At 33.9% G+C, this 14991-nt stretch overlaps 1 protein-coding gene across 5 annotated transcripts in view; it reads right to left on the bottom strand.

Moving 5' to 3' along the window:
* Positions 1-419: 419 nt before the first annotated feature.
* The window catches only part of LOC123548422 (uncharacterized), a 33180-nt gene continuing 18608 nt past the window's right edge, over positions 420-14991 (bottom strand). For 4 of the 5 annotated variants that reach the window (XM_045335673.2, XM_045335676.2, XM_045335678.2 and 1 more), the window contains exons 2-3: positions 10923-11329; positions 420-8588 (exon numbers count right to left, since the gene is read on the bottom strand). In XM_045335673.2, coding sequence (XP_045191608.2) covers positions 6945-8588; positions 10923-11246 — 1968 coding nt within the window. In that variant the 5' untranslated portion in view covers positions 11247-11329 and the 3' untranslated portion in view covers positions 420-6944. Of the gene's footprint in view, positions 8589-10922; positions 11330-12122; positions 12638-14991 lie in introns of those variants that run through there. The other variant, XM_045335675.2, reaches the window with a different exon arrangement.

The following is a 14991-nucleotide window of genomic DNA, read 5'->3' on the forward strand; positions in this document are numbered from 1 at the left end:
AATGTAATACAAGAGACCCAAATGGGCCTAAGTCACTCACCTGCAGAGAACCTAGGATTCTACATTCTGCTGTAACGCACCATGAACGCATAACCATAAGAATAAATCATTTAAAGGTATTTCAATTTTAACTTTTATGGCCCATAAAAGGGCCAAAGAGGCCCCGCGCCCACATTTGAACAAAGTTGGCATAAGACCTTAAAATGATTTACAGACCAAGTTTCAAGTTCCATGCCATGATGCTACTGACCAAGTTTGGTTTAACGTTGATGCAGGACAATGGATGCCACAGCACCCACCAATATACTATCAGCTAACCCTGAACAAAGTTCAGGTGAGCAAAAAGTGGCAAAATAATTTGTGGTCATTCATCAACAAGAAAAACGAAATTACTGTTAGATAAAGATAGGAAAATTCAAGATTTTTTTCTCCTTTATTACATATTTATAAACATGTACATACATGCTCAAACCTTAAAAGCATGTGAATACATTGATGAAGTTTAGCAAAATTACATTATTTAAGACAAGATAATTTAACAATTAATACCTTGCAGTTACAGACAAGATAAGCCAAAACATCAAACTAATTCTATAACTCTTTGAAAACAACATTAGCATTACTCTTTTTACTGGCAGGTACAGCAATGTTACTTATCACACACAATTCTTGGTAAATTTTCCATGCACTCAATTTTTGTGACCTACTGATGTTAGAGTTTAGACTATTTGCATTTCATGCCCACAAAATGTAATGATTTCGCAGAACACAGCATGTACAGTGATACCGTAACAATCGTAGTACAAGATACAGTATATTATTATGTATATCAAATATTCATTTTCTTTATAAAATGTTATCTGACTATAAAATATTGTATTACGTGCATTCGTCAACTTTTTGATAAAGATATCAAAAACATTTGAAGTTCATTCCTTGATAAAGATATTATCCCTCATATCTGTTATACAATAAATTCAACACTATACATGTATTACAAAAATGTATTTGGGAGCAGGGCTACTTTTTGTGACAACTTTATGATAGGAATCTGCAGGCTTTGAAAATATCCATGGCGGACTTTGTTGTTAAAGTTGTTAACATTTTCATGTGACATTTATGAATTTAAGCTAAACAGGATCAAATTACTTGAACCCTATTGGCCTTGGAAATGATTCAGCCATGCTGACTTTGCTATACAACTCTTGGCTATGAATGCCATAATGAGATATATTTGTCATAATGTACACATATACAGTGAAACACCATTGACTCGGGCAGGGATGACTCAAGCACCAGGGTTGACTGGAATTCCAGCCATTTTCCTTTTACATTCGAAACCCTGAATAAATAAGAGCATCTTACTCATCCTCTAGTGACTTTGAGTGGCAGATAAATCATAAAAGATATGAAGTACTGTTTCAATTAACAGCTGGTTTTTAACACATTAAAAAAATTCTATTACAGACACTTCCAATCCAAGTAGGAACTATACAAAATCAGCAAGCAACTTCAATTTCCTGTTATATTAAATGTTGTTTGCAATTATGAATCCATTAACCTGTGTCATTTAACTAACTATACTTCCTTTTGAAATACAAAGAAACCTTTTATCTATAAAAATGGAAAAAAACTCCCTTTCTGAACCTAGAGTTTAATGTTACCTATTTCTCAATTTGACCTTTCTCCATTTTTCTCCCCTCAACATTTAGTGATGATATCAAATACATTTCAGAATGTCAAACTGTAATACAACATAGATATGAAAAGGTTTTATAATTATACAACTTGTTTTTTTTAATTACTTGTTCAAAGTTGATTTGAAAATAAAAGATAACCTTCATTATTTAATATTTTAGAATATAATTGAATCCAACTTTGATGCAGATAATAAAATAGCGAAAATGGGTATCAAATATTGGTTTTCAATGTAACACTGACACAATTATAGGGTATATTGCAACTTTCCAGCTTTTCATAGGGGAGGAGGAACCCAGGTGCCACTATGGGCATTAGTTCAGGGACTAGTAAGCTAGTCTATTGGTTGTTTTCCTTAACGAAAGATTTCTACACCTGAACCAATGTTCTGAACCTCAAGTAATTCAGTCAGTGACCTTAACCACTTTACCAGAGGCCCTCTATTTAAATATTTTTAGAATCCTATCCCAAATTTTGTCCATCATTTCAGAGTATATAAGACACTTAACTCCACTCAAAACAATGTGCTTTTGTTTTTTAAATGACAGGGTACATAATAAAAATTCATTGCCACTTTATCAAAACATGGGTAGATTTCTTTTTTTAAACCTAAAGTACCTGAGCAAATCATATCAATGTTATCAAAGTCTTTGAAAAATGACAAACTTCAATGTCCAGCGTGTACTGATTCATACAGCTTATTCATATTTTCAAATGGTTTATTGTGTATGAACAGGGAATTTTCTAACTGTGATATCATCTAAACACACAATACCTCTCCTACACTAAATTGATTTACTATTATTTACCAAATATTACCACTAGCTATCAGATTACAATTAATTTGCTTCTAGATATTGTTATCTGGTAATTTTAATAGTAAATAGAATGATTAGACAATGTACTGACATAACCAAAACAGTACAATATTAACAGCAGGGAAACAAAACAAAATATCGCATGTTATGACGAAACACTTCTTTTTGCTTCAACCCACAAGAAGAAAAGGACAGGACCATTACGCCCATGTCTAGTTATCTTTTGAAACCATAGAAAATAAGGAAAATATATTCCCCCATAGCTCTTGATAATGCTTACAGAACTGAACAAAATGTGCATGTTAAAAGGCGGTTATTATCGGTACATTTGAAAGGAACAATATAAGGAAACTTTCTGAAACCAGCATCATGTGTTGGCTCGATGAAAATATAAGATTTCCATAGAAGAGATTACCACACAAATGCCTTGTCTGGCACTTACACTCCTACAACTTTTTTTGGTGAAACTTTTACAAATCTCACTCCTAAATAAACAAAGTGTGTAAAAAATTTTCATTTTATATTTCAGACGCAGTTGAATTGAAGTGTACCAATTAGCCTTTTTAGGTTTGTTTGTTTATCTGTTGTGAGGTTTTTAGTTACACCAGTACTTTCAAGTTATTATTAGCAGACAAAGACCCAAGAATCCCATGAAGGCATTGTTTCATGAAGTCATTGTTTCATGAAGGCATTGTTTCATGAAGTCATTGTTTCATGAAGGCATTGTTTCATGAAGGCATTGTTTCATGAAGGCATTGTTTCATGAAGGCATTGTTTCATGAAGGCATTGTTTCAATCACGGATGACAAACACTTCCGTTGAACTGCCAATCTTTCATAAGAGAGCTAAAAGGGTTCCTGGCATGACATCAGCAGGGTTTGAACAAGTGATGAGCAAGTGACTCAAGGCAATCTTAATCACTTGGCTAACAAAGTCCTATTTCATACAGAGCATCAACACAGAAAATGATAAGCAGTTTTTTTTTAATTATCGAAAGAAAATGTAAATTTCCCTCATACTGTATATTCGCAATTTTGAATCTTCCCTTTCACAGAATCATACCCTAAAGAAAATAAGTGAACAAAACATTTTTTTCAATAACAATATTTTTCTAAGAACAATTTGGATTCAGTGTACTAAGTTAATTAATTAGAAATACTGTTTTACTACTTGTTTCTAACTTGTACTAACGACGCATATAAAAGGACCAAAGTTTACTTTAACCTTTAGCATGCTAGATAAATTATCGTCTGCTAAAATTGTAAAGTTCATTCAATTTGCTCCAAAATTGGAAGAAATATTGTCAGAGTAGCAAACAGCTTGGAACCTGATCAGACGCCAATTTAATCGGCGTCTGATCTGGTACCAAGCTGTTTGCAAAGGCTGTTAAATTCGCCTGCAGCAGGCTAAGGGTTAAAGAGGAAACATAAAAACAAGAACCAGGAATTAAATCGTTGTCAGTTTTATGTATAATATATACAGTGCATTATTATAAACTAATATATATAATATATACAGTGCATTATTATAAACTAATATATATAATATATACAGTGCATTATTCAATAATAATGTTATATAATAACGCAATGCACAAATTATCCTTCATATTTGCGTTGTTATGCTGTTATGTTTTACCTCACATTCTGTTGTCCCGTGTTATTGATTATTTATTATGTTATATGTATAATTATATAATACAAATAGTTAAACCAGTAGTAGTGTTTCCTTATGATTAAATACTTTCAAAACAAGGAAAAACTATTATATTTACCTTTTACTACCGGTACTATAATAGTATACTGGGACATTTTGGTACGGTCAAATATCAAAAGATTTTACTAGAAACATAATGGCTTCAGTTTGGTTTGAGTACTGTTCATCATTGAACATACTTATTACACTAAGGTTATTCCTTGGCTACTTCATGTTGTATTCAAATTTCACCATTCCATGTGGTTGGGAAATTAGGCCTGTCTCAGCACAGCAGATTAGATTTTGCATATTGGGTTATGATACTCCTGTATTTGAAATTATAAAATGCAAAGTGTAACATTATTTCTTGGAAAAGTCAAACTGCAAGGAACAAGGTTTATACTCTTGTCTTTGAAAAGTAGTGGATAATTCACAAATTACAGGCAAACATCATAGTTTAGAATATTTCTAAAGCTCTTAATTCTCAGAAATATTACATTATCATGCGGGTAACTTTGCTCTACATGCATAAAATGTCTTGTGCTGGCTCTTGACCTATAGGGTACCATATTGTAAAATAATGACAGAATGGTTTAGGGAATCCTCAGCAACTACTGATATATAACAGTATGAATAAATCCTGAACATGTGTCGACTATCTTTCTTATCTTTAGGGCACTCTGTGTCACTTTATACTGTAACAAAAAGAACAGACAGGAAAAATATCCGCCAAAAGCTTTAATTACAGGTTATCTAAATTAATAGCATATTTCTGAATTTCAAATGTGTATCAGCACAGATACACACCATAATCCCCATAGCTTCTGTGCTGTGTCCAATGGTTATAATATAAGATGGACATATAAGCGGTAAGAAATTGAATACAATTATAACGATTTTAGTATCACTGATTAATAAAAGATCGTGTAAAATGCCACTTTATATAATGTGTATAATTTAAAAGTATAACAAAAATATACAAATAAATTGATAAACTCGGCATAATTAAACTATTGCATTATCTATATTTGTACAAACTTAACACATTTTTTTTTTATACTGTTGTCAATTATGAAAAATTTAAACATCACTTTTTGTTTACAGTACTTTATCAATAAATAATTTGCAGAAGCCAAGACAGGATCATTCACTACATATAGTCTGCTACATTTATTTAATTTCTACCATGTGAAAATTTAGCAAACACACCTTTTTCAAAGTAATAACAGGCAAAACACCTTAAAGATGATTAAAGGTTAAAAATATGAAAAAAAAAAAAAACGAAAAAAAAAAACCAAAACAACAGAAAATGGCATTAGCATAGCAACCAAAAACTGAAAATGAAAAAACAACAACAAAAAACAGTCCTACTGCAAAAATCTACCAGTAATATATAAACGCAAGATTTTAACAAGAGCACCGCCTTGCGGGTGCTGACGCTCATCTGATTTTTTTTGTATAATAGAAATATTGTCCTACCCACGATTTTCTAAGTCTAAAAAGGGCCATCACTCTTGCAAAAAGCAGGATAGAGTTATGTTTCTTGATGTACAGTGTCCACTTATGATGGTGAAAAACTGTTGCAAGTTTTAAAGCAATAGCTTTGATAGTTTATGAGAAAAGTTGACTTAAACATAATATTCAACCAAGAAAATGATTTTTCTAAGTCCAAAAGGGGCAATAATTATTGCAAAAAGCAGGATGGAGTTATGTTGCTTGCTGTACAGGGTCAGCTTATGATGGTGAACAAGAGTTGCAAGTTTTAAAGCAATAGCTTTGATAGTTTAAGAGAAAAAGTTGACCTAAACATAAAACTTAACCAAGAAATCTGATATTTTCTAAGTCCAAAAGGGGCCATAAATCTTGCAAAAAGCAGGATGGAGTTATGTTTCTTGCTGTACAGGGTCAGCTTATGATGGTGAACAAGTGTTGCAAGTTTTAAAGGAATAGCTTTGATAGTTTAGGATAAAAGCTGACCTAAACATAAAACTTAACCAAGAAAACTGATTTTCTAAGTCCAAAAGGGGCAATAATTCTTGCAAAAAGCAAGATGGAGTTATGTTTCTTGATGTACATGGTCTGCTTATGATGGTGAACAAGTATTCCAAGTTTCAAAGCAAAAGCTTTGATAGTTTAGGAGAAAAGTTGACCTAAACATAAAACTTAACCAAGAAATCTGATATTTTCTAAGTACAAAAGGGGCCATAAATCTTGCAAAAAGCAAGATGGAGTTATGTTTCTTGCTATACAGGGTCAGCTTATGATGGTGAACAAGTATTCCAAGTTTCAAAGCAATAGCTTTGATAGTTTAGGAGAAAAGCTGACCTAAACATAAAACTTAACCAGGCAACGCCAACGCCGACGCCGATGCCGACAACCGCTCAAGTGATGACAATAACTCATCATTTTTTTTCAAAAAATCAGATGAGCTAATAAGAGCGAATACACAGCCACGAATTTATCTTCATTATTTTCATATCCTTCGTATCTGCAGTGCTTCTGCAATAATCATTTAATCTTTGTCAACTGAATATTCCAATCATATCAATGTATCCACCATTTCCGTACAAGTAACTATGGCCAATGTGATTATTCTCTTGTATTTTCTTGTTTCTCTACTGAATAATTAGAATGTTTATGCTTTTAAAAACAGAATTGTAAGTAGTTCCTTAATTTATCCATCTCTATTTTAATAGGTGTTTTTATAAATATCACTAAAAAATGACCAGAATTTTACACTACAGTTTGTGTTCGGCTCAACTCGTGTCCGCAAGCGTGACAATTCATTGACCCTTTTTCATTTTCTAATGTACACTGATCACAAATTCTAGACGTATAACCTGCACATGGAGGTGAATCAATTTCCATGTTCGGGTCACGTGATTTTGAACACATTTCACAAACATCTGTGAGTGGGTTGTTAAAATATGTGCAATATGGGCACGCCCATTGTGGATTAACTGTATTTTGGGTCATCAAGTTTTTTGTTTGTACTGGAATATTTTGTTGCGGCATGTTATGGATCGTTCTTGAGCCTGGTCTGACCATACCATCTGCAGTGTTCCTTTTTGTAACTTCGCTAAAACTTCTAGTACCTGAAAGCATAGGCTCGCTTGTAACAACAGGTAAAAACTTAGTTGGATCTACTTTCTCTGTTTGTACTAGCGGAGCCGACGTTCGCTTTTGGTATTTTTGAATGTTGTCCATATTTCCAGCAAGACCACTGTTTGCATTTGTATATCCATAAGTTTGTCTTGCTTGATGTGATTGGGTATTGTATGGGTTGTATGCATTTTGAATTTGTTCTACTGGAACCTGTTGACGTCTCAGAATTGGTTCTGTTTTTGAGTACCTGTTAGCGTCTGGAGCTGGATAATGAACACCTGAACCTTTTGTAAGAATAGTGTCTGTGACTTGTCTGTTGCCCCTGGTACGCATAGATTGAGAACTGCTGTCTATAGTTGGTGGAAAAAATGCTTCTGAACCGGTACCGGTAGCGTAATCTGAATCCTTAGACACACTGTACAAAGGATTGTTACCTAATTCATGTTGGTGCGCTATCTTCTTCAACTGTCTTGAAACGTCAGAATTAACATAACCTGGATCCGGGTTTTCTACCAACACTTTAACATATTTACCTTGTTTAGACGAGTGCGGCTTTATCTCAGGCTCATTTTCAAGAATATCCTTTCTCGGGCCTTCAAAATATTTTTTTCCATAATTCTTTTCTAATCCTTCACGAACAAAAGACCACTCCTGGGACGCTTTTAAACCAGGTGTTGAAATTTCACTCACTGCCGGCGACACGTTTTTGCCTTCAACCAGCTGTAAACTAGCTAGTATTTGCTCATCTAGATTTATTGGGGTATATTCATTTTCTTTTACACCCTCATCAATAAAAGGTATATCTTCGAAATCACTCAATTTTTTTGCCTTCTGCATATAATTTTCAAGCTTATTTCGAAACGGATCGGTCAAGGATTGACCCGACAATATACTCCTTTTTTCATCCGCCTCCTGAATAATTCGACTATCAACCACATTCTCTGAAATTCCTTTTATCACAGACTTTCCATATTTTAATTCTATAAGAGCAACAACATCATCTTCAGTACCTCTATTCTGTTGCCGTATTTGAACGACTCCGGTTATCGTTAATCCCCTGTCAAAAACTCTTCTCCAAACATTTTCTGTAATATGACACTCTGTCGATGCAACAAAACATTCAAATGCGACATACTGCAGAAATTCCAATTTTGTCGAATGCGACAGAACTAATAATCCTGCAGAAGTTTCATTAAATCCAATCAATTTAAAAATACTGTCTGCATTTTTAAGATGCGATTCTATCTTTGTTTGGTAAAACCCTCCATATTTCTGAAAAAGAAAAGCAACACTGGTTATCTAGAATAAAAATATATAAACTAATAGTTTTGAGAATCAGTCAAAATCTCCATGATGATTAAACAGTACAAAAATAGCATGATTGTTGATTATCTGAGCAAAATCTGATATAATATTATAACTAGGTCAGCTTATATCTTTGATTTTGGTGACAAGAATATTTCAAGTACCAGTATTTCATTAAACCCTTGATCATTTTTTCTTTCAAAAATAGTCAAATAAAAAACAAAGTGTATCTATCTGCCTACCAATAAGTTAGATAATACTGTTATGTTTTGCAGCATTTTTATTCAGCACATATGAATCATTTTTCTGTGTTTTCAATTTACAAATCATTTTTGTTTCAATATTTCTGAACCTATTTAAGTAAGTATATATGATGTGTATTAACTAAACTCATGCAGAGTAATTTCTCTTTAATAGTGTCAAATTGTGCATTTTTAATGTCGAAAGTATAAAACAGCCAACCATCAAATGGCAGCCACTTAAAGAGCAAAGGACAATTCACGTTAACAGTGGATCAAAATGGAACTGAAAACAAGAGGACCATGATGGTCCTGAATCGCTCACCTATCCCCACATGACCCAGTGTTGAACTGAGTATGACGTCGTTATTTCTATTATTTGACATAGTGACCTAGTTTTTGAGCACATGTGACCTAGATATCATCAAGATAAAAATTCTGACCAATTTTCATGAAGATCCATTGAAAAATATGGCCTCTAGAGAGGTCACAAGGGTTTTCTATTATTTGACCTAATGACCTAGTTTTTGAAGGCACATGACCCACTTTTAAACTTGACCTAGATATCATCAAGGTGAACATTCTCACCAATTTTCATGAAGATCTCGTGAAAAATATGGCCTCTAGAGAGGTCACAAGGTTTTTCTATTTTTCGACCTACTGACCTAGTTTTTGACCGCACATGACCCAGTTACGAATCTGACCTAGATATCATCAAGCTGAACATTCTCACCAATTTTCATGAAGATCCGTTGAGAAATATGGCCTCTAGAGAGGTCACAAGGTTTTTCTATTTTTAGACCTACTGACCTAGTTTTTGACCCCTAGTGACCCGGTTGCGAACTTGATTTAGATATCATCAAGGTGAACATTCTGACCAATATTCATGAAGATCTCATGAAAAATATGGCCTCTAGAGAGGTCACAAGGTTTTTCTATTTTTAGATCTACTGACCTAGTTTTTAACCCCACGTGACCCAGTTTCGAACTTGACCTAGATATCTTCAAGGTAAACACTCTGACCAATATTCATGAAGATCTCATGAAAAATATGGCCTCTAGAGAGGTCACAAGGTTTTTCTATTTTTAGATCTAATGACCTAGTTTTTAACCCCACGTGACCCAGTTTCGAACTTGACCTAGATATCATCAAGGTGAACATTCTGGCCAATTTTCATGAAGATCCGTTGAGAAATATGGCCTCTAGAGAGGTCACAAGGTTTTTCTATTTTTAGACCTAATGACCTAGTTTTTGACCCTACGTGACCGAGTTTTGAACTTGACCTAGATATCATCAAGGTAAACATTCTGACCAATATTCATGAAGATCTCATGAAAAATATGGCCTCTAGAGAGGTCACAAGGTTTTTCTATTTTTAGACCTACTGACCTAGTTTTTGAACCCACGTGACCCAGTTTCGAACTTGACCTAGATATCATCAAGGTGAACATTCTGACCAATTTTCATGAAGATCTTATGAAATATATGGCCTCTAGAGAGGTCACAAGGTTTTTCTATTTTTAGACCTACTGACCTAGTTTTTGATGGCACGTGACCCAGTTTCGAACTTGACCTAGATATCATCAAGATGAACATTCTGACCAACTTGCATAAAGATCCCATGAAAAATGTGACCTCTAGAGTGGTCACAAGCAAAAGTTTACGGACGCACGGACGCATGTACGGACGACGGACACCGCGTGATCACAAAAGCTCACCTTGTCACTTTGTGACAGGTGAGCTAAAAAAAGTAGGGAGCATTTTGATCAACGAACCTTTTTACATATATATGCTTAAATAGAAAAAAAAAACGAAACTGAAATGAAAACAATGCACAAACTGAAATCCTAGTTGCTTAATGAATTCCGGGTCAGAAAATTGTGAAATGGTAATGCTTTGCCACAGTATGGTTGATTTACATATTCTCGCCCAAAGATTCGCATCAAAATTCGGCTTGTATGTGAAAGCCCTAGCCGATTTTCGAAACAAAAATTATGTCATCAGTTCTGTCCTGATTTCATTTCAGTATATATGTAAAATGGCCTTAAGAATGTACTTTACCTTTATTTGATGAAATTCCTGTTTCCATGGCATTATACACAATAATATTATATAACTTTCTAAATTAGTAAAAGCCTCAGATGCTTTTATAGGTTCGAAAAATTCCATCGATGAACTTTGTAAAATTATATTTGGAAATTCCTGAAACTTAAATCGCTCTTGGGGCATACAATTACACAGAAATTGTAGAATTAACATTCGCATTTCATTCCGTAATTCTACAACTTTCTGTTCCAAATCGTAACCATCAGCTGCCGTAATGTCACTTTGAGTCCCTAAACACTTTAAATACAATTCATGTGCAGCTCTTTTCAGGTCAGCCATAGCAACAGCAGTTGATCAATGATATGTCATCATCAATTCTGTTCCAACAATGCCGTGATCACTTCCGCCCCTTTTTCTTCAAACTGAAATAGAAAAGAAAAATTTTCAAACTCCCAAATTAAAACAGATTAACATTTTGACATTTCATTTAATTTCTACATCATTGTTTGTATTCTAAGGTCAAATCTTTGATAATGAAACATTTGTGGCATATACAAAACACAAATGACATTTATTATTTTGAGTCAATTGTGAGTCCACTTTTCACTTTATTTTCTCTTTAAGCCATCATTTACTTTACTTTTTAAGTCTATCGCTGATTTGTAAAAGCCTGGAATAACAGGCTTCAATAAATTTTGCTACGTACATCTACATGTATATCCATTAACATACAATCCTTTTAGTATCAATCTATAAGCTTTGATCCAAGTACATTTGTGTAATAGTACTAATACATTATTCAGTTTTATGCAGTATTTTGCTGGTACAAAAAGATTGGGAAAACTGCAACACGGATATTGCCCTAGGTTCCCTTCATATGAATCCATTGTACTGCTAGTGTTTTCAACTTATAAACATTATTCTTAAAACCGGTAAAGGATAATATCCTGTCAAATTCCAAGAAAGGACCACTCTACACTACAAGCCTTCGGATACTGATAAATAAAGTAATGAAAGTTCAAATCATCCAGTACGTCAACTTGTAGGACGAAATGATGCAATAATGTCTCACACAGAATAGAAAAAAAATTAATATATATCAGTTTGTATCAAAACTTCTGAATATCAACAATTCACATTCACAAATTGATTTAAAATCAAGCAAAACGCAAGTCACAATAAATTTTTTAAAGACATGAATACCTTTTCACATACCTTTAAATATTCTTCAAAAGCTTTAAAATGAGATAAGTACTAATATATGAGACTGTTTTTAAACTTCCTGATCACAGTTAATCACAGTGAATCGTTCTATACTTTAAATCCAAAAATATTAACATGATTTAACTAAGGTTTATAAAGATCCTTTTATCAGCTGATCATTAGTCAAAGGTGAGCCAATAAAAGAAATGACATATCTTGTACACGAGACATGACTGTTGGCCAAATACATAGTCATATTTCATTTATCATTGATCAGTTATAGTTTACTTGACAATAAATGTTTAAGAAAATTTTACATTTCTTATTAAAAGATATAAGATTTATCAAATAAGCAGCATATCCTTAATATTGTATTCTTCAGAAAGTCACATATTCTCTATAAAATTGCTTCTATGCACCATAATACTTTGTTATTAAGTGAAAGCCCTGCACATCATATTGTTTAAAAAGACATTTAGTGGAAACAAACAAGCTTTTCTTTTTTTGGCCAAAGTATATAATAGAAACATTCAAATATTAACGAAAAATAAAACAGATGTACAGTTCAATGTAAAGTTGGATGAAATCAAAAACAAAATGTAGTGAAAAGAGCTTTATAAAATTACCTAACCTTATATGATCTAAAAATAGATACTGGTCTTTAGGTTACTGGGTTTCTTCATTCAAGCAAATCGTTCTATAATATCAATAGACACTTTCCTTCCCACATCTACCCACATGATCTTATATCAATCTGAGCTAATATTAAGTAAAAACAGTAAGTTCTATTTAAGTTATCAAATTTCATCATTTACTAAAAAAAATCTTATACTGACATCATGTTTCATATATAATGTAAGTATGTAACATGTTACATTTATGTTTACATCATAAAAGGCCATTGTTTGTATTGAAACAGTTCAGCATACCTATGTATATACGTCAGCAATGTAGAACTTAAAATAGAACTCATTTTCCTTAACATACATAAAACAATTAAGATAATTTTGTTTGGAGCATGTATACAATACCCTTCTTATTATTCTTAAACCCAGATTGTTTTCCTTTAATAAGGAATGCTTTAATAAAGAGTAAGGTGATAAAATCAATGACTGGTACACGTACATTGTAAATACGACCGTACATTGTAAATACGCCATAGCATTAAAACATCTCAGCAGAGCATGCACATTGTTCTAGAGATGCCATGTTAGAATAATAATGTAATACAGAGGCTCAGTATTGAGATGCATTTTAAAACTTCTCCTGGAGTAGGGACCAAAATAGATATCTCATGGACAATGTAAACATATGGTGGCTGATTTCTGCCATCTCGTTCTGGCGTGTTGGCGCGTTTGCAGGGCGCCAGAACACCAGGACGACAATTATACGCGCCAAGACGACAAACAAGGCATTTGTCGTTCTGGCGGGGGCGCCAACACGCTAAATGTGGAAGTTGTCGTCCTGGCGTCTTAGTGCGTTTGCAGGGCACCAAGACGCCAACACGTCAGGACAACAATTATACGCGCAAAGACGACAAAATCCATATTTGTCGTTTTGGCGCGTTCACTTGTCGTTTTGGCGTTGGGGCCAACACACCAAGTGCGTCTTAGCGCGTTTGCAGGGAGCCAAGACGACAAGTGAACGCGCCAAAACGACAAATATGGATTTTGTCGTCTTGGCGCGTATAATTGTCATCCTGGCATGTTGGCGTCCTGCAAACGCGCTAAGACGCCAGAACAACGACTTCCCAATTTAGCGTGTTGGCGCCCCCGCCAGAACGACAAATGCCTTGTTTGTCGTCTTGGCGCGTATAATTGTCGTCCTGGCGTCCTGCAAACGCGCCAACACGCCAAAAAGAGATGGCAGAAATCAGCCACCATATAAACACGATGCCTTATTTGGATACCATGCCTTCAAGCATTCATTTGAAGGTGGCACCCAGTATTCAAGTTATCACCTCAATACCCCTTTTATTTGTGCTTTCAGCTATCTGTCAATTATCTGGACTTTCAGTTATCTGGACTGTCAATTATTTTAACTGTAAGTTATTTGGACTTTTAGTTATCTGAACTGTCAATTAATTTGGACTGTCAAGTTTCAGCTATTTGAAATGTAAGTTATCTGGACTTTCAGTTATCTGGGCTGTCAATTATTTGAACTGTAAGTTATCTGGACTTTCAATTATCTGGGCTGTCAATTATGTGAACTGTATGTTATTTGGACTTTCAGTTACCTGGGCTGTCAATTATTTGAACTGAAAGTTATTTGGACTTTCAGTTACCTGGGCTGTCAATTATTTGAACTGTAAGTTATTTGGACTTTCAGTTATCTGGGCTGTCAATTATTTGAACTGTAAGTTATTTGGACTTTCAGTTACCTGGGGTGTCAATTATGTGAACTGTATGTTATTTGGACTTTCAGTTATCTGGGCTGTCAATTATTTGAACTGAAAGTTATTTGGACTTTCAGTTATCTGGGCTGTCAATTATTTGAACTGTATGTTATTTGAACTTTCAGTTATCTGGGGTGTCAATTATTTGAACTGTAATTCATTTGGACCTTCAGTTATCTGGGCTGTCAATTATTTAATCTGTAAGTTATTTGGATTTCAGTTATCTGTCAATTATTTGAACTGTACATTATTTGGATTTCAGTTATCTGTCAATTATTTGAACTGTATGTTATTTGGATTTCAGTTATCTGGACTGTCAATATTTGAACTGTAAGTTATTTGGCCTTTCAGTTATCTGTCAATCATTTGAACTCTTTCAGTTATCTGGGCTGTCAATTATTTGAACTGTAAGTTATTTGGCCTTTCAGTTATCTGGGCTGTCAATTATATGAACTATAAGTTATCTGCCTTTCAGTCATCTGGGCT

The sequence above is a fragment of the Mercenaria mercenaria genome, chromosome 6, assembly GCF_021730395.1.
Source record: "Mercenaria mercenaria strain notata chromosome 6, MADL_Memer_1, whole genome shotgun sequence".
Classification (NCBI taxonomy): Eukaryota; Metazoa; Mollusca; class Bivalvia; order Venerida; family Veneridae; genus Mercenaria; species Mercenaria mercenaria.